General features: G+C 34.7%; 1 protein-coding gene and 2 non-coding genes across 5 annotated transcripts in view; 1 reads left to right on the forward strand and 2 right to left on the reverse strand.

Moving 5' to 3' along the window:
• LOC110383355 (rho-related GTP-binding protein RhoE) overlaps nt 1–20,582 on the forward strand; it is a 142,339-nt gene extending 121,757 nt beyond the window's left edge. For 2 of the 3 annotated variants that reach the window (XM_064039065.1, XM_064039064.1), the window contains 6 exons: nt 8,145–8,232; nt 15,486–15,595; nt 16,022–16,156; nt 17,773–17,916; nt 18,146–19,524; nt 19,563–20,582. In XM_064039065.1, the coding sequence (XP_063895135.1) occupies nt 8,145–8,232; nt 15,486–15,595; nt 16,022–16,156; nt 17,773–17,916; nt 18,146–18,226 (558 nt within the window). In that variant the 3' untranslated portion in view covers nt 18,227–19,524; nt 19,563–20,582. Of the gene's footprint in view, nt 1–8,144; nt 8,233–15,485; nt 15,596–16,021; nt 16,157–17,772; nt 17,917–18,000; nt 18,025–18,145; nt 19,525–19,562 lie in introns of all 3 variants that reach the window. The other variant, XM_064039066.1, reaches the window with a different exon arrangement.
• Trnae-uuc (transfer RNA glutamic acid (anticodon UUC)) lies at nt 3,676–3,747 on the reverse strand. The gene has a single exon. It is a non-coding gene; the product is annotated as a tRNA-Glu (tRNA).
• Nucleotides 13,047–13,119, reverse strand: Trnaf-gaa (transfer RNA phenylalanine (anticodon GAA)). Its single transcript has one exon. It is a non-coding gene; the product is annotated as a tRNA-Phe (tRNA).
• Nucleotides 20,583–21,801: the final 1,219 nt, after the last annotated feature.

The following is a 21,801-nucleotide window of genomic DNA, read 5'->3' on the forward strand; positions in this document are numbered from 1 at the left end:
CCACAGATGTATAAACATAAAAATCTCCGCGTTCCGTTTACCCGGCACTTATTACTTCCATTTCATTGCGGTTCATTTACCACCAATAGCTCTCACGCCATTCAGTCAAGTGCATTCATTACACCGTGCATTTAACTCGCCAGTATTCAAAGATCTGCCATCCACTTCTACAGTTAGGGTGGCCCCACATTTATCGATGCGGAATCGGCCTCAAAAATGCCTTTATGTGTACGTACTAACGGCGTTTCCAAATTCCATTCGCATCGGCTCGGCTCGAACGACGCGCCGCGACGCTGGCTGACAGCGAAACGAGCCGTTTGTATAGCTGATCGGCGATAAGTCAAGCCGATTCGGTATCGATAAATGTGTAGACACCCTAAGAGTAGACAGGTCTAAGTAAAATGGTTCCTCGGACCGCCGAAGCTCGCCTCCCAACTGACGTTTTGTCTGAGATTTTTTTTGCTTTAGAAAAAATGTCTTTCATGGTCCTGGGAGAAGTTTGTGTGAATGGCGGTATCGATAATTTTTGTGTGATTTTTTAAATGTCATTTTGGTTAATGTTGGGTATATATTTCTGTTTATATAGTAGGGAAATTTTGGTTCTTTCAAAATCACAATTAATCTCATTTAAAAAAAAAATTATACGTCCACGTAGTCATGGCAGATTTATTAGAACTCTTAAAAAAGTATTTTCTGAAAAATCATAGACATTATGAGGGACATAAATATAGACCTGTATCACTTTTTTTCCTAAATGCGGTTCATTTCACTTTTTACGACCTCTAAATCATGGAAGATTAAGGCGAGTGAAAATTATAACCGTATGAAATACCGCAAATTTATGCCGACATTCATAGTCTTCAAAATTATACACCGCTATTTTTTAATTAGTGCACAAACTTAAAGGGCTCATTTAAAAAGTTCTTAGTATTATCTATGCAAAGTTTCAAAAACTAATATTCATAATCAGCAAAGTTATTAGCGATAAGTTATATCCAAAAATTTCACTCAATTCATGGAAACATTGTACAAGTTATTCCAGGTCATTCATAGTAGTATTCATTAATAATATTCTGTCGCTCTCACATTCGCGTGCTCTCGCTCGAACTTGCCCCGCGTCCAACAGCTGATAACGAATGTAGGTAACTAAAACGCATAGATGCGTTACGATTAAAAACTAAGAAAAAGTAAAATAAAAGGTGTACGGAAAATAAACTTTTATTCAATTCAAACTTTTCCTTCATACTTTATTTGGGCTTAGGACCAACAAAATTACCAACTTTTTCAAAATGAATTATTAAGAAATTAGGTGACTAAATTAAAAGATTACGTGGTAAAAAGAAATCAAATAAGTAAAGTTGTAAAACTTGTGAAAAAAAGTAATTTTGGCGTATTTAAAAAGTTTGAATCAGCTGATATTTACAATAATTGTTATGTCACCTTAGAATTTACGTACCTACTTATTTACAAAAAAACTTACAGATATTTTAGCTGTCCTTCAAAATGTCCACCACCATTTTCAATACAAACACGAGCACGTTTAATTAAATTGTTTTTTAATGATAAAAGTATGTCTCGTTTACTTTTTACTTCGTCAAACGCGTCCAGTATGCGCTGTTTTAATTGTTCTACACTTGTAGGCTCACTAACGTACACTCGTCGTTTAATTTCACTCCACAAAAAAAAGTCCAATGGCGTGAGATCAGGAGATCGTGGCGGCCATGCCACTGGGCCGCCTCGACCGATCCACCGACTCCCGAACTGCTCGTTTAAGTACTCACGCACTGCGCTGTGGTAGTGCGGAGGCGCGCCGTCTTGCTGGAACCAGACATCTCTTAAATTGGCTAATGGAATCTCTTCCAGCATTTCAGACACCATATTCCGCAGCAAAGCTAAATAAGATTCGCCAGTAAGGCGCCCTTCTATGAAATACGGGCCAACAATGTTGTCGTTGAGAATTCCTGCCCAGACGTTAATGGAAAACCTGTGTTGGAAAGAGTTCTCCCTTGTTAACATTGGATTGCGTATTGACCACCAGTGTTCATTGTGTTGATTGAACAATCCGACACGCGTAAACATGCACTCGTCTGAGAAGAGGATATTTGCTTCTGTGTTGTCGAGTATCCATCTGCATAATGTCATCCTTTGTTCGTAATCCACAGTGGTCAATTCTTGACCTTTTCTGTAGTGGTATGGATGATATCCATACGAACTAATTATTTTCCATGCACAGGACTGGCTGATGTTAAAATGACGAGCTGCGTCATTTGTACTTCGCCGGGGATCTTCTTCGAAGTAGTCCACGACATCGTCGTACAGATCCTGCGAATACGCCGGTCTTCCACGTCCTTGGCTATGAGCCGGTGCTCGGTATGATCCGTGGTCGAGTAAACGCTGGTAGGCATTTACCACAGTCCGAACGTTCGGCTGGCGAGCATTTGGGTACAATTCTCTGTACATACGTACTGCGGCTCTCGCGTTCTCACCACACAAAAAGTATGCTCGTATCATCGCCGTATACTCCCGAGATGTAAATTGATAAGACATCGCGACAGTAAAAACGTAAACAATTGTAAAAAATAAAAACGCGCGCACCCTTCCGCTAATAAATTAGCACTGTCTGTTTCTCGCTCGCTTGAAAAGGGATCGCTGGCGCAGAAGGGGGTGTGGCTTGACCTTAGACGCGAGTTTGCTGGGATCTATGAATGGCATTCAAAACGAGATAGCACTGCGCGTAGTATTTTCTAGTAGCAATTGTTATGAATGATTGATTCAATTATGAATTTACCAAATATGTCGAATTTTCCTGGACAATTTTGGGATTTCGTTTTTTTTAGTTTTGATTACACAAATATGATCAGTAACGGGTACAGATAGAGCCCTATTTTTTTGTGTACTAATTAAAAAATATTCGTGTATGTAGATGGTTGTACAACCAAATTGGACAAACTTTTGCGCACTTTGGGACCGCTTCGCACGCTCTCAAACTTCAGAATATTCATGCTGGCAATGTACAAATTAAGGTAATGTTTATTATTATGTAAATAATATATTCCGAGACTGTCTGACGAAATTTACGATGTCGTTGAATAATTAGACGGCAGAATTTAAATAAATGGTTTAATGATTAATAGGCTGAATGAGGGTTCCTTGGAGTGGCGGTGTGATAAGGTTTTCCCGCCAAATTATGACAGTGACAGTGACAGGTAATTTATGACATCGCTTTGCACCTGATTTTCGAGTCAAATAAAATACTCTTTCGTGTTTCAATTAAAATGGAATAAAAGACGTATCCACTTGAACAGAAAATAAAATGAATCAGCGGAAATCGAATTTCAATGTTGAAATTGAACTTTTTGGTTGAACAACTTGGCTTCCGACCGGACACTGATTTGACGATTAAATATTTAATCGTGGGATTTATTATCCCGCCAATGTTTTATCGTTCAGTCAAATGATAAAAACGGATGGTGTTTTATGGAGTGTTGGCAACTGTGGGGAATTTCAACAAAAAATGTGTACCTACCTGCTCTAATGTGATGAACATCCGTGAAAAATTAGGAATGTAGAAAAAATAACTGCCGTGAAATAAGATGTTTAAGTTGCTAATAATTTTGTTAAATATGGATTAAAATAACTTCTAATCCAAAACTTAAAAAATAGTAACAAAAAGGTTTCCCGTACCGGGAATCGAACCCGAGCCTCCTGGGTGAAAGCCAGGTATCCTAGCCACTAGACCATACGGGATTGTGTCTGCTAAGACGAAATAACATATTAGATCACAAACTGATATCACCATTCCAAACAAATTCGTAGATACTTACTCAGAAAAATCCGTAAAATTGTAATGTCCAATCACGAAAACTAGAAGATTTTTCTGTAATCTCAAAAGTTTCACAGCAAACAGACTTTAAGACTTATTTTTGTCTTATTTTGAAGTCCAGCAGTACCTACCTACAGTTGGCAATAAATTGAAGTTCCTAGTGCAGAACTGAAAGCATTTGTGATTACTAGTGTATTCGTGTAACGAGGGTGATCCTGACTGCAACTTGCTAGGTCGTTGCTTGTAACAAGGATGTATGAGGGAAATGCAACCTTCTTAGAGAAGCAGAATTAACAAAAATTAACAGAAAGAATGAATGAAAAAAATGGCCATGGAGGTTTGTTGATGACAGACTGGCTGGTTGTAAAGTTCTTAATTTAAAAAGGAAAAGTTTTGGATGTGTTCTTTTGTTTTCTTTTTTAGTCTTGAAACATTTACAATACTTAGATGATTAGTTAATGATTTAATTATTTTGTGTAAAATGTTTCAGTAACACCTAAAATACATCATGGGTGAGCGTTATGTTTATAAATTGGTATTATTTCTGTGCTTATTTTTAATTCCTGAATATTACAAAAGAAAAATGTGTTTTAAATATGTACTTCTTGTGATATAAAAAATACCTTAGGTATTATAAGTAGGTACAATATTTAACCATTTGCGTAGACAGAAACCTTGTACCTAAGGAAAACGCCTAAGTTTAGAATATAAATGACAGAATTATGTTAGTAGACTCTTTAAGTAAGCCGTTATCGTAAAGCCTAGAAACATCCAGAAACGTTTCTTTGGTGATTTTTAAGAAAATACAGTGTTTCTTTGCAATTTTCGTTTATTTGCGCTGGTGTTTAAATATTAACTTACCTATTTTTTGTGCTATAAGTAACCTAATATGTATTGTTGTCTCTAGTATTCTTACAACATACCTGACAGTTTACAACCTCGGTTTCACACGCTTCCCGTAGGATCGACTCCCATCACGCGGATAAAAATTGGCCCCAGTCCTTTTAAACATTTAAATCAGGTCAGCAGTTTTGTCATCAAGGCACGATAGACAGAGCAACATTCGTATTTATACTATTAGTACATCAGGATTAGAAGTAATTGATTTTAATAATACCATATTTATCAGACACATTCATATTAAATACTTACCTTAAAAAAACAACTCAGCAAATAACACCTCTTTTTACTCAACCTCATCCATTTATCCTACATCCCTGTAGAATAAGGTCAACGTTTTCCCGGCAGACTCCTAAGTACATATGTACTTGTCTTGTTTGCTTATATGTGTACAGACCAAACGGGATAATTCCAATACATACTCGTATAGAAAAATATAGGTAGTGGAATTTCTGTTAGGATTTTATTTGTAGACTGTCCTTTATGGCGTAGTTGTGTGAATATTTAGGTATTTATGGATCTATTCAAATCTATACTAATATTATAAAGAGGTAAAGTTTGACAATTTGTAGCATAAGTATCTGAATCTACGCAGCCGATTTTGATATTTTTTACAAGCAACATAAAAACTTTGTATTTTTTTCATAGGTCCTATAATTTAATTCCTTCTTCAATAAATGGGCTATCTTACACTGATATAATTTTTCGAATTGCACCTTAATTTTTACATAATTATATTTTATTCCCTCCTAAATACATGGGATAGCTAACACAATTAAAAAACGCACTAACAGTTCCTCATATTAGCGCTTTCAAGCGAACTAACAAACTCTTCAAGTTTAACAATATTAGTATTGATTTACCTACACACTATCTAGGGCATCTACTAACTACTTTAAGCTACAGCATACGCCCTTCCTTCAGAATAATATTAAGGGCGTATTAATCACTCCTTCCCTTGTCACCCTAGGTCTGACATACTGACATGACCCCGTAAGGCTAAAACCCTGCCTATGTAGCCTTAGGAGGTCTAAGCTAATTCTGATTGGCAATAATTGACGTGTTTGTGGTTTATCGGGATTCTTGGAACCTCTAAGTTTGGATTTCTATAACCTATCTATCTATTTATTTGCTTGCTAGGCTTGTATGGGGCTGTGTAAAATCCTATTTCAAGAAAGAAAATCAACACATAGTAGGTAATTGAAATGTTAAAACTATTTTTTTCGGTTCTTTTCAGTCGTATTTTATTTTTCATATTGAATTTGTTATTTTTATATTGAAAATTATTCGAATACTGCAGTTTGTTTTAATTGCAATTATTTGATGCAAATAAATATTGTATTTTTCATTCTGAGAATACAATTTTTAGTTCATAAAATGAATAAAATTTTCGAGGAAAAATAACACGACCACCTTTATTTTAGTTACCAAATAAAATACCTTTTATAAATAAAAATTCTTGTAACAATGTTGTGCACTTACGTATGTACCTATATTTTTTTGTCCTCACCATAGTGTTAAATCCCATCAACTGATCAGGATTCAAGCAGCATACGAATCACAAATATCCTCATACCGTACAAAATATCGAATAAATCGATTCACATCTAACAAAATATCGAGTCAAATATCCTTCTCAAAGCAATAATTCACCATGAAACTCAAGTATACCTCAAAAACCATTTCACAGAGAAATCGCATGATTTCGTATTCAAGACGGCGCGTCTCATTATTATAACCCTGCCCATTTCGATATACGGTCCAATAGTGGAGTGTTCAAATAAATGTTCGTGTGGACGTCTTGCTGAAAGCCCTTCTGCACATAGTCGGGTATGGCAATAACTGTAGACCATTGCACTTTGAGAGGTGGTCCAAGATATAAAAGAGTGTATCTACTTATATGTATAAGTTTCTTTGCTTATTAAGTTACCTACACATAGCGATTTTTTCGTGGTAATTCGAGAAATAGTATACGCAGCGTACGGAACAGGGAATTCATTGGACTACGAAGTACCTACTCACTTTAAAAACTGGAATATAGCGTTTGCTAGATTAGCAATATCTTATGAGTTACACCAAAGTTCATCGTGGATTTCAACATCACGATAGCTTTGAAAACTTACATTATCAAATGTGATCTTTATAAGATCTTTGAATGTTGAATATCTTAGTGATTTATTTCGTAGGGGTTTTTTGAAGTTTTTCATTGAAATTCTCCCTCAATTATTTTCAGAAACTTTGAAATATCTGCGAGAAAAAATTGTATTTTACTTATATTTATAAACATCCACTGTTTTACCAAATACCTACCGTAAAACTTAAGCATCTTTTCATAAGAAAAATAACGTTTATTTAATATAATGTGCCGTTCAAGATTAGCACAGACCATTACCGTTCAAGGACGGTATTAAAAATACATAAAGAAATGGAAATCCGTAAGTAAAAACCGGCTTAGCGCCCATTTACAGGGCACGGCTCTCGGTACGGTAAAGTTTGAAGATTAACAACGGAAAAGGGTGTAGGAACGTTTACAATACATCTAAAGAACTAGAAAGAGGGAACTTTAATACGTGTACTGTGATTTATTACGTAACTTAAGTTATTTAAGTTCATGTACTTTACTTATTAGTTTGTTTGAAGAAGATTTATTACTTTTGTAAACTCAAATTATTTTATTAGCTTTCTTATGCACGTGTAAGGTAATTTGTGAATGTATACGTGTTCTTAAACCAGCGAAAATAATTTCAAATTAATTTCTTAATCTAGCAAAGATAATTTTTATAACCATCAAAAATCGTGGGAACTAGCCCAAAATGTATAAATAACACCAATAAAATCTACCAGACCATATGGCCCAAATATTTACGACCAAAAAGTTCCGTACCTATTTGGTCTCCTTCGTCAAATCCGGTGCTAAATGGTTCCGACTACTGGTTCTAAGATATTATGCTACCAAATATGGAAACCTACTTATTTACTGTATGAGATGACTCACTGACTCGCCTTGGAAATCCAACTGGTTATCATTAGGTTTATGACCCTGTTTTCTGTTGGAAGCTGATTTTATAGTGCATCTTAGGTTAGAATGTTACTTAGCAATAGCTAAGTCTGTGATAGTAAGTTATTGAAAAGTCGAAAAATATAATAAGCTGGAAAATACACTTGATTGAGTAAACATTTTGTTATTTGAAAACCTTTTTGAAATATAAATAGTACGAACATTACAAAGATGTACATTTAACCGGTTTGTACCAGACCGACTGAAAACTTTGACTAGAATCAAGATATTTTTAAAATAAAATTGCCATCCATCGGATTATTTTGTCTGCCGACTGTTTAATTCAGTATATGGGTACTCTAACAGTTGATATTCTTATTATTATTACATGACGATATATTTATTGGTTTGTTTTTGTTGCAGGCCTACACACCTACCGGCTTCGAGAAATATGGCTGTTCCTGCACTGTTGCTGACTACAGAGTTAATTTCTCCGTTTGGGACACATCGGGTAAGTTTTACTTTGCCTAAATATAATAACTCACTGACAGTTAACGTAATTATTTGTCCATGCTACGATTATAGCCTTCATATGGCTATCTGATACAGAAAATTCATCCTAAGATGCGTTTAATCAAATAAAAAAAACTCTTCAGCTTTATACTATCAGTAGATATGTATTTATTCCGGTATGGTAAGTATTTGTTTCCACGTGTGCCCGTATATAGGTAAGTCCGATGCTTTGTGCTATTTTTACCATGGACTGTGGGAAGATATTATTTTGCAATATCCTCTTGAGTCACTCTACAAAGTGACCAAAGACAACTACACAAACTTCAAATGCTCTATTAAAACGAGACGATTATTTATTATTGCTATAACAATGCACTCCTCTTCTACAAATATTATTTGAAAACTCAACAAAAACAAAAAATAACAATTCATATCCAACAAATTGGATCCGAAAAAACGAAAACAATTCGTTTTTAATAAACGCAACGGCAATGTTAGTTTACCGGCCGTTCAAAGTGCGCTATTGGCGTATTTTTATATGAGCAGTACGCAAACAGGGTCAAACGACAACGCTGTGTACCCAAATGGCGTAGTGCGCGTACTCTGTATGATGCAATCAAATGAATGCTGCACTTATGATGTATTTGAGGATAGGAATCGGTTGCGGTTAGGTTGCTGAAATTGACGTTTATTGTGTATTAAGTGTATTGCTAGGGTAATTTACCTATTTGGTTAGAAAATTGTGTAGTAATGAAATAGTATCTACATAAATATATACTTGAAGTACACTAATTAGGTACTTATTTATTATTGTTATATAAGTACTTACATCGTAAGTTAGACTTGTAGAGTCAGTAATTTCTCTTGTAGGAAAGTCGATTTGATCATACCGTTTTCGTATGTATTGTCACCATATTTATAACTAATCATAATTTTTCTCAGCTTCATAACAATATATAGAAACTACACTCGCACAATAGTACCTACAATTTCAAACAATTATCTCTGTGTCAAGAGTTTACAACGTCATAAAAAGCCACTTGAATTATATTTGTTTATGTACAGCCAGCGATAATAACATTAAGAAATGTTATATTTCCCGACTTCAACAAGCATTTTGTAGGTCTCATCTATAGTATAGTTTGAAAAACCTTGGGATAGCTAGTTGTGATCCTGTCTTCTTTACAAGTAATTACCTATGGACATTTCAAATGGGCTCTAAGCTACTGGATGTGTGAAGAAGTTCTCACAGGCGAAACTAGTATAAGTTTACAAACAATTTTTTTATAACGTACCTATGTACGCTAGAAATAAAATGAAATAAAGATGATTTTAATTTTTTTATTTTGATTTTGATTGATAAATACAAAAAAAAATACTCGTGTTCACAATCAAAAAAAGAAGTTTTCGATAACCCAATGGTAATCCCAATATCTTTTAATAGAATATGATAGATTACCTTCTAGGCTTCCAGTCTAACCGGATAGTAATAGCTATTATGTACTTCTATAAAAAAATATGTACAGACCATAAAATCGTTAATACCGGAACAAATAGCTACATACTCTTATCTTCAGCTAGCACGCACTTATGACCATGACAAATGGCACAGCTTTGCATGCACTAAATAACATTTGCCGTTTAATTAATATTTTTATGATTGAAGTTACGTTTGTTAGAACACTTTGAAAGCTGCATGTTTTATTAGGCTGGCTATTACTTCATGTCACGCCTTTTTTTCGTTTTTATAATATACAGACCCGATATCTCAAGTTTGGATGAATCGATTTTGATTCAGTTTTCAGCATGGTAGTTAGTTAGTTACCTATTGAAGTCGTTTTTTTTTAAGTAAGTACCTTAATGTCTTTAAAAATAATGTTTTCAACAATAGTTAAGTTGTAATTAGTCACCAATAAACCCATTTTTCTCTTTATTTGTTCACGATGTAATAGCTTTGTCTTGTCGAAAGATCTTTAATCTGTCTGAACAATTTATTAATGAAGGTTATTGACCGTTAAACACGAACTGTCCATTTTCTATCAATTTCTTATCAAAGTCAATACTACTTAGTACGATAACTGTCATGTTTCTTTAAATTATTATTTGTTTTACTCATCCTCTATATTTCTAGAATCGATATCCTTTGTACAAAAAATAATACATTTCATTCCCATCAGTTTAATTTAAACTTACACTCGAGTGCAAATAAATCGCACTGTCGAACACTTTAACATTACACATGAAATGTAAATACACATTTTACATACATAACAATGTATGTACGTATGTACGTACATTTGTACATTGGTCAGTCAGCCAGAATCACTGATCCTGGTACACAGGAATGGAGATTGTACACTTGAGGACAATTATAATGCACCAATATTCAACGTTGTTAAACTTATCTGTTTCTGTCGCGAAATACTCCGTTAATATGCCATTTGGGAATCGAGAATGTGTTTATTTTAGTTATGGAATATTTTGTCTCGTGGGTATTCTTTGCGAAGGTACATTACCTACTTAACAGTATTTTTTTCGATTTTGCCAATGCTTTGCGTTGACCAAAAGGCTGGTTACTACCTTGAACAAAGGATAAGCCTTGTAATTTTATTGTTAATACGCCTTTAATAACATTGTTTAATATCGTACCGATCTAAAGAAAAAAAACATGACATCATAATCTTATTGCAATCGCGATTTATCACCAAAACATTGCCATATCTTCATTTTACAACGGTCTTAAATGAATATTTCTTGTAAAGATCAAGTTTCTCAGGCCCTATAATTATTTGTGTACGCCCAAAACGTCTCACTATAGTTATTGCATAACTTGTTGGGCAAGGTTCGGGACGACACATGACGTCATCGACACGACCTATCTCATGTCATCATAATTTGTGCCTCGGCTCGCAATATTAAGTGAAATTTATCCCCTACCATACACAGGCCTTCTATAGGACAAAAATCACGGAGTAAGGAAATATGAGTGGAGGTGCCAAAAGACAGGTCTGGCGCCATCCTCTAGGTCAAATATATACAGCAGGCGTGACCAAAACGATCACTTACGAGTGATCTAACGAGTCATTCGGGTTCCGTGGCGTCAATTTTTTGGTTTTAGTTTTTATTTTAAAATGAGCGGGTTCCAAAAATGGCGTGTAAGGGCGGAACACAGTAACTTAACTTGTTCCCTAAGAATCCGCATATTTGTGATGCTGCTTTCTTAGGAGATTACGTTATGACATCTCGACTCTTCATTTGGTTCTCCATGACAATAACGCAATAAAATGACAGCCTTCATTTGACATCTTTGTAATGAAGACGTTTTTATCACTTATTTTGTGACTTGTAAAATCTGTGCTGGTACTGTTTTTATGGCCAGCAGTGTAGCTTTATCTTCGTTTAACGACTGTGATCCGCTTAATACAAGATAATTGACGGCGACTATGCTTTAAAGGTTGCTGATACAAACAGACATTTACGTCAGTCGCAATACTATTTAGCTGACTGTAATCTGCCGTCCATTTATTAAAAAAGTAAACGACTAATAATAAGAAGGTAGAAACAGATTATTAAGTTATGGGCTTTTCTTTACAATATTTAAAAAACAAATCTTGCGTGTATGACAAATCATAACTGACGAAAAATGAAAAGGCAGAAATCATTTGAACAAGCACAAGTTTGGGGACTGTTTTGGAAATCTTTCTCATCTATAAGATTAACTCTCATCTCACATCAATCTTATAACTTAATGTCCCTGATTGTCGTTTTCCATGAACCTAAAATAATTATGTACATACAAAATTGGAACAAAACACATAATCCTTTTGGCAGTCGGGTACCAATTCTACAAACTTAATTCTTACTTAAAAAAAAATACAAAATAATGTTTTTAAGAATTATTAAACATCTGTACGTCATTATCAATGCAAGCTAGTGTAAACACACATAGCAACACAAATTAACCATATACCAGCTGTCTTCAGTGACATAGCCGCAAGGATTGTACCTACTAACTAACGCCAGTCACCGGTGCGTACGGAACCACATCATTATCGGATTACCTATGTCTAACATGCTTATATTTAGTTGTAAGGACTAGTATGGTTATCGGCACGGATAATGAGCTCTCGGCGGAAGAGTGGGGATCGCTTTGCGCACTGTACACTTGAGGCAATAGACCAATAAATCACTTCTGAGCAGGTGAAGGTCAGGGCTTAATATCCTTGCCGATAATTATATTATGCTAGGATGTCTAATTATGCTATTGATGCTCAATCCTTCTCCGTGTGAGAGGAGGCCTGTGTCCAGCAGTGAGACGATAAAAAGGCTGTAAACAAGCTGTCTAAGAAGCACGCTGCAAACTTTAAGTCGGCCGTTAGTTTGTTTGGGTTCATAAATCAGTATGAAGATGAATGGTAGCATGCACATTAAAAGGGTATTTAAACGATCAAACCGACTGAAAACTTTGATTGGAATCCAGATTTCCTTTAAAAAAGCACTTTCGGCCGACTATTTAGTATGTAGTGTGCTTCTAATCTAAAGGAGAGTATATTACCAATAAACATAAACCATAAACAGCCACACAGTACTTGCCGCCCATTGATCACAGAGGTGATTTTACACCTGAGAAAATGGTTTGGTTATCGTTATAGCTAAATAGTCGATGAAACCCAAAGTAAGTTTCTACAAAACTAACTCTACAAAAAGTATAATTAAGAACTTAACCTTTAAAATACTTAATAATATTGTTTATTTTAAATGTTATATTGTAAATAACTATAAAGATACAAAAAATTAAAAGGCAAAAAGATTTGCCGAAACCAGGGATTGAACCAGGGACCTTTAGATCTTCAGTCTAACGCTCTCCCAACTGAGCTATTTCGGCGGTGAGTACCAAGTTGAAATACGTAGTTACAATCCATTATTATGTACCTATCTGCATATTTTTTGTAGAATTTATTTCAAGGTCTGCTTTTTTAATCTATTGATTTTACGTAACTACAATGCCTACCGAGAATTGACGATTTTTTGTCATCAGTATTCTCATGATTAATTTATGAAAAACAAATATTCGAACATTTTAAATTATTCACTATGCCCAAGGTTAAATAATGATCATACCTATAGCGTTTAAGGCGACATTTTTTTTTTTTTGTTGAAATGCAAATCAACCAAAAGGCTTTCTGACAATTGCTCAATTTGCAATTTCATTGTGAGATGCAATTTTTTTTAAAGATTTTGAAAATAATTCTAACCTATAAGATGCTTAACAAAAAATTGAAATTGTAAAAACTAATATTGCTTTGTTCGTCAAGAACAACTAAACTTAGCTAGAAACCAAAACAGGAAAATACCTAATAATAACCCATTAATGTGAAGACAAGATAGTTAATATCAGTCCGTGTCAGTGGGTGGACATGATCAGACAGCCCACTGAGGCCGCTAGATGGCGTGGGCGTGGGAACCTTGATAGCTGATACTGTTGAATAACCCTTGATTTATAAATAGATATCTTACCTGTATTTGAACTATGTATATTATACACTAGCCGTTTTCCCGCGGTTTCACCCGCGTCCCGTGGGAGCTACTGCCCGCACCGGGATAAAATATAGGTAGCCTATGTTACTCGCAGATATAGCTTTCTAATGGTGAAAGAATATTTAAAATCAGTCCAGTAGTTTTTGATTATCCATTACAACCAAACAAAGTTTTCCTCTTTATAATATTAGTACCTATAGATGAATGATCTGTTAGGTAAACCGCGGTTCCGCCCGCGTCCTGAGGAATCTACATCCCGCACCTGGGAAAAAGTCTATGACCTTTCTCAGACGCTCCAGTCTAGACTACCTATCTGTGCACTTTCCAAAAGCAAATAATATACACGACAAACAGACAGAGTTATTACTTTCGCATTTAAGAATAACGTGAGTAAGGATGTCTATTTTAATCAATATGATTGATACTTCATCTGTTTCCCGGTACCGTCTGTAAAAAATGAAAATACGGCCATTCATCATCATCATCTCAGCCATAGTCCACTGCTGAACATAGGCCTCCCCCTTAGATCTCCACAGATACCTGTTGGAGGCGACCTGCATCCAGCGTCTGGCCATTACCAGATATTAAGGCCATTACAGAGAAAATATGTTGGTTTATACAAACCAACATATTTTCTCTACTTTTACATTAAAAGGTCTTTCTTATTATACAAATACTAATAAACTAACAAAGCGACTGTCTGTCGTAATATTCAATGATTTATATCTCTATTATATTGTTCGGTATGCCGCATTGAATATTATTTATTAGGTGTGTCATGTTCATTTAAAACGGACTATAATTTAAATGGTTGCGCGTTTGTACAACTAACAGCCACAATATAACATTTAGGGTAACTTCTTGTCAATCGAAACTGAACAAAGGGTTTGGAAATGTACAAAATTTGGCTATAAAGTTAAATGTGTACCTACCTACTTCTTGTTTTAGGCTCGCAAATGAGAAAGCTTAAAAAATCTGTCTCATTAGAGAAATATTCGACACCACTAATCAACAAAGTCCTCCGCCACTTTTGTCTATCCGTTTGCGATTAACTAAATTCACACGGTATTCACAAATTACTGTATTCGTACTTCCAGACCTCTTTCCGTCTTCTCTAATTAATAAATCTCTATAGTTTTTAAATCTAAGGAAATAGACTTAAAATCAAAGCTATGTAAGTCGTTTACATACAAGGTGTTGATTTGCATTTGTGCCATACTTCAGGAGGAGCACATTAAATACGTAAATAATCGATTGGAATTACAATAGACGGGAAATATCTAATAAGCACTGCTATTTTTGTCATTGTAATGTCGTGGTATTTCAGAAGTAATCCAATTTTATGAATGAAATTTATGAATAATCGTTGCGTATGCTTTGTGTTTGCGTTTGTGTGAGGGCGCAGCACGGTTTTAAGGCCACTAACACACGCGCCAAGTTTAAATACGGCTAGATGATATTGACGGATTTACGAAAAAAAAATAAAAAAACAATTACGTTCCAATTTTTTTGATTTGGGTCGAGAATCATTAGCATAATTAGGTACGTCCTTGAGTATGGCACGGATGCAAATCAACAGCTTGTATATGTAGCCGACTCCAAAATAAAAGGAGCAACTTCTCAATTCAAGTGTATGTTTACCTATTTATAACACTGTGTATCCTTACCACCTCTTATGTTAATTATTTATCCTTATTAATTATTTGTTAACAGGTACAACGGCATACGACACAGTGAGGCCGCTCGCCTACCAAGACGCGCGGGTGTTCATGCTGTGTTTCAACATCGCTGAGCCCGAGTCCTTGCACAATGCTGCTGCTAAGGTAGGAAGACTGTACAGTTTATATCAATGTCCCCAAATCAAATTAAAATAACTGTTATTGGTAATTTGGCTAATGTTAACAAGAAAAAGCAGGTGAATTTAGGTACTTACACTCTTTTTGCTTTTGCTCCATTTAATATTCTTATTTATATATACCACTTGAGTAGGAGCACGTGTATTTTCCTTGAATTCGTATATCACTTAATAAAAGCATGGGCAAATATTTTCCTCGAATTCACATTACCTTACAGCATAAATTACCAGACCGTGCATACAATATAGTCAACAAGTTTGTCCCATACATAATAGAAAATTACTGGACTGCCACCGAAATTAATCCTTGCAGCAACACACGGTACAATACAAATCTCTTTTAATATTGGAAGCACCAGCTATAATTACTAAACCAGCAATCTTGATATTTCAGTGGTACAGAGAAGTGAGAACACACGGCGGTTCAGCCCCGGTGCTGCTCTGCGGCTGCAAGGCTGATCTGCGGCACGAGAAGGAGACGCTCACCATGCTGTCCAAGCTTAGAACACATCCAGTCACCAGTGAAGAGGTAACACCTGATAAATATTATGATGCACAATCAATTAAATTCGATATACAAGTAAATATTAATTTAATAATGAAACTAAAAAAAATCGTGTTAGGTATGTACGCCAAATTCTGTGATTATTTGGCTAAACTCTTATATACCTTGTATCTTATTTTAATACTTGTATCTTATCTATATTCTGTTTCTAATACCTGCTTGTGCCTACATTCTTAGCAAATCTAGTTTTGACTGATTGAAAGAATTTTATGAATCAAAACTAAGATAAGACAAAAGCAATTCAGATTCTTAAACTACGTTTTATAAGGTTGATAATCGCAGAATCATATTTGCGTAAGTACCTCGAAATGGGTTACAAAAATAAACTAAAATTACCATTCAGTTCAACGCTAAGAAAATAGGAAAATAGGTCACTCCATTACCGTAAATAGACGTTCACCTCCCACCAATAACTCTCCAAAAAGATCTAAAATAAACAATATTATTACAAGTCGAAAACCCCAATCTACCTACGCAGACTTCTGAAACATATGTTTTCATTAATTCAATCTATATGTCGCAGTAGGATTGTATAATCCGCCATATTAAATTACGGTTAGCTGTTATCCAAAACTGTGCCGTTTTGAAATGCGACTCGGGTGGTTCAACAATTTGCCGAATTGGATGTAACTGAATAAAAAACCGCCGGAAAGAAATCAGTACATTGCGACTAAACATTGCCAGACTTATTGAAGAACTAGCTTCCGCCAGCGGCTTCGCCCGCGTGGTGTGTCGATAAAAAGTAGCCTATGTGTTAATCCAGGGTATCACCTATCTACATACCAAAGTTCAATCAAATCGGTCCAGCCGTTTTTGCGTGATTGAATAACAAACATACATCCATACATTCTCACAAACTTTCACATTTATAATATAAGTAGGATTTATAATATAAGTAGGACATATAGCAATGACAATCAGGCTAATCATTGAACCATTTCAAAATGGCCCTATTTTTCATAACGGCTAGCTAAATGTAATATAGCAGATCAGACAAACCGACTGCAATATAAATACACCACAGAATTTATTCCACATCTCCAATGAAAGCCAGCAATATTACTCCCAACTCTATTCATTGCAAATTCTAATCTAAATTGAAACATCCCGGTGGCATTTACACGTATTGTATAACAACCAATTGAAAAGTCGGTCGCGAATTCAGGCTGGACGCCGTATTAATTAGGGATCTTATTCAACTGGCAACCATTTAGTAAATGGGAACGGAGTAATTGGCTCGTCAATGGATGGTCGAATAGATACGATCGGTGTGACATTGGAATTTCTTAGACCAAGTCTGCGGAATGAATAGTTCTCAATTGGAAAGTTTTGATTCCGTCTTCTTTGATAGATAGGAAGATTTAAAGTTCTGATGTTCAATTTCTTTGACTGTGATGGTATTAGTTTGAAGTTTGGGTTTGATAGAATGTTTATGTAGGTATTTTAAACGGGGTTCGTTATGACACGTTGATTGGCATAATTATAAACAATGAAATTACAACGCTTGAGTATAAATAATGCACGTCGGGGCTATTCTTTGAAATTGAAAAGTTATTTACAAATCTTATTTTCTCCACCAGGCTTTATCAGTAGCAAGACAGCTGGGAGCGATGACCTACGTAGAGACATCAGCTAGAGCATCCACCAAAGGCGTGAAAGACGCCTTCGAAGTAGCCGCACTAGCCGCCCTCGGGAAACTAAACAAACAGCAAATGAAGCAACAGGTAAAATACCAACCACACCATGTTCCACAACATAATATTACTTTAATCTTATATTCCCCCTCTTTTTCCCTCACTGCTGGACAGCATTCCAAGCGGATTCTAAAGTAGGTACGTAGACAAGGCTTATTGCTATATCCTACCATCATGGAAGTCCTACCATCTGTTTATACTTCCAACAAAACCTTTAAAAGTAAGCAAAATACTGACTTTTTTATTCTTTTTCTGACAGAAACAAGTTGGCCGAAGCAAAAGCAAGCGTGATCTGAAAGCGGAGCTGAAAGGGCGCGCGAAGAGCTGCTGCGTTATGTGATCCGTGGCCGGCCACCCCTCCCGGTGGCCGCACGACTGTTAGGCGACCACCGCCCTCCTTCCCGAACCCCTACCGTTCCCACGAGGAACAGCGGGCCTAAGTATACGCCTTGCGGAACACCCACACGTAAACATTCACTTGACAAACCACCTCTTATAAAAAGAGGCAAAAAACACGACACATATATTCAGTGTCATCTTTCAACATGTATAAAGTGAAATAACTACGTGAAAAGTGATTAAATAAATCTTACTCTAAGTGTGATTCATTATCAAAAGCCTAATAGAGAACTATTATTATAAAATGTACTGTTAAATGGGAGCGGAACGAAGTTCTTTGGATTTTAGGTGAAGGTATCAGTAAAAAAGGTGCAATGTAATTATAGCCCTCAGGGCTGGAGCGCGAGCCTGTGATAAAGTTAAAAATAGAAAATTCGCGAGACAAAATAGAAACGTTTAGATTGAATTAGAGGAGGCGACACGACGCTCATTTCGGCATTTGATCACCAATAACAGTTGAAACATTAAAGAATCATGTTAGTTAGGAACAAATATGTGTTTTCATATACATTGACATAACGACGTAAGTATAACTTGATGTTTTTCTATAAGATAGCATTTCATATGTCTAGGTTATAATGGAAGTTATCGAGGCTCCGTTATTTTGTGTAGGACCAATGTTGCTGTTGATTTTGATGCGGTAGCTTGTTTGTTTTTAAAGCTACGAGCTGAACATTTCCTTTGTGATATACATACGTAAATGTAATTTAAAAATAATAATGCACAATGGTGGACAATACTAAAATACGGAGGTCCATATGCTAGTTAGTTTCACGTCCATGTTCGCTATAGGTGTTAGATTTTTGTACGTTTACAATATGAAATAAATGTTGCTTGCCTGTAGAAGTTCGTGAACCATTTCGTAAATTAGGATCATAATTCACTGTCATTGTCGTAATAAATATAATAATTTGCCTTTAATAATGTCTTTACTAAAATATTATATTTTTACTAAGTGACAAAGTCCGAGTTTTAATTTTCAAAATTAAAATGATTATTTTTCCGACCCAAATATCGACCAATAGAATTGCACCATTCGACGTCACGTGGTACAACCTACATGGTATTATACTGAAAATTTTTTGAATATTTTCTCTGGTCGTTGCTACGTCAAACTGACAGGTTGTGGCCGACATTTGGGACGGAAAAATAATCTCCCGAATACCACACGAGCTTCATAATTATCTGGCATTTCCCTCAAGGTTCCCTGCAAACAAATGAAGGAGTCAAGTTTTTCAGGTTAAAAAATCACGAGCGCGAGTCGTCAAGTTTTCCAGGAAAAATCACTCGCGCTTCGCGCTCGTGATTTTTTAACCTGAAAAACTTGACTCCTTCATTTGTTTGCAACGAACCTATCGGGAAATACCCGATAATTTTGAAGCTCTTGTGGTATTATAAGTGATAATTGTAATATGTATTTAAAATACTTTCCTTGTTTTGCCAACAATCATTAAACATAAATTTTCGCATACAAACGGCTGGAATTTTGGCATAAAAATAAAAGTTAAAATAGTAATAAAAGCCATTGAGTTCTGTAATTATGTTTGCAAGTCACGCGTGTCATGGCGGAGTCAGGATTGCTTTCCTGCTCCCAAATGCGAAGTAAAACCGAAAAATTAAAACAAGCTATGAAGATGTTCATGACAAGAATTATTATTTGGCAAGTTTAAGTTTAAATAAAATTGCATTAGTTTCCTAAATGACAGATTAATGGTTGTTGGTAAAATCAGGTATAATTCAAAATAAGTACATTATTTCTAGTTAGGTGAAAAAATTCTACATAATATTGAACAAAAAATTAAAAACATTATTTTTATTATAATTATTTTCGATTGTTTAAAGTATTGTAAGTCGATATCAAGCTTTAAATTCAATGTTAGCTTTAATTATCATTATATTTAAATATTTAAATTAAAACATGTACCTAGTTTTAGTATTTTTTCATTGAAAAAGAAAATCGGACAACATTATTATTTACCACATTTTTTTTTCTTTTTATTTATGAACGATTGTACATATCACGTAAGTTTTGTATAAATAAGAACTCTGACAACATTTTTGAATAAATACTTTTTTTTACAGTTGGAATAATTATTTTTCAATTGGAAAAATAAATGAGTTTATTTGGTATGGCTTTATAACATTTTATTTACCATTAAAATGTGCACGAAATTAAATGAAACTACGAAGTTAGTAATTATTTACGTAGAAAACGTATATATTATTTGGATTTATGTGCACCGTAGCAGATAACAACTTTGACTGGCATTCAATTATCTCGATTTATTCGAAAGAAACGTGATTACATTTTCATTTCAACTTCGTAATTGGATTTTAAGCTTTTCCATTACTATTTTAGAAACACTACTTATGTGCAGACTTTGTTCAATTTATTTTTAATCATGTTTTAAATAGATTACCTACATTGCAAAAATTTTATTATGTACATATTGCCATGGTTTTAAAATTTGAAATATCGTACATATTTATAAAATTTTAATGCTTTTAATAAAACTATGAAATGTTTACTTTTAAAGTAATTGCTTTTGTTAGGTATATTAATTGATTGGCGAAATTATATATGGTTTTATTATAAAATTCAAAATATCGCACATTTAATAATCAAAATACAAAAAAAATATTACTTCAAATTTTAATTATTTCAATTGTAAAAAATTAAATAAACGAATGAAGTCAGAGTTTCTAAGAATGCCTTATATGTTACTTCTTATTGTGTAAACAATGTTTTTTAATACTAGACAAGTTAAATTGACGTTAGGCCACTTTGAATGTTGTTTCTAGATATCGAATATAGCGTTCAGTGTTTTTGAATTTTTTGTTTTATTTCATCACCTGATAATTTGTACCTACCCATGAATTTTACTCTGGTGAGTGAGTTAAGAACTTTTTACGAATAATTATTAGGTACAGTTGGAGCCAAAATAAATGGAAGTACATTGGGCGAGTCGCTACGCAGAAATCATTTTCAGATACCAAAAATTGAAAAAAGATTGGCCAAAGATGATGTGAACTAATAGCAATTCTATAATAATGACAACTTTTTTTGTCATATTCTGGATTTAGTAGGTACTTAAATCATCTAAAACAGAAATTAAAGTCAACATCTATTAGTAAAACGTTACTCCAATAGGTTCTTGGCCGATATTTCTCCGGATGTAACACATAACGACGTGTAGGAAAGGCCTATGTGCGGAGCGAACATTTACACGAATTTATAGGCTGTTACAATGACTTAGTATGGTGAGCGAATACCTATTATTGATCCTTGAATATCAACCCTTGGTACCTCTCAGCACCTATAGGTACAGTTACAAAATCTTAACTTACCTATTATTACTTACATATGCGAAAGTAGTCTGTCTTATGTCGAGTCTGTCTGTCTGTCTACTGAACAGATTGACATACGCTTTTTACCCGGTTGCGGAAAAAGGGTCGAACGCGGAACATATAGCATCAAATATCTTTACCACTCCAAAGTTGGTTTCTTTATCAACG

This window comes from Helicoverpa armigera, chromosome 18 (assembly GCF_030705265.1).
Source record: "Helicoverpa armigera isolate CAAS_96S chromosome 18, ASM3070526v1, whole genome shotgun sequence".
NCBI classification, from domain to species: domain Eukaryota; kingdom Metazoa; phylum Arthropoda; class Insecta; order Lepidoptera; family Noctuidae; genus Helicoverpa; species Helicoverpa armigera.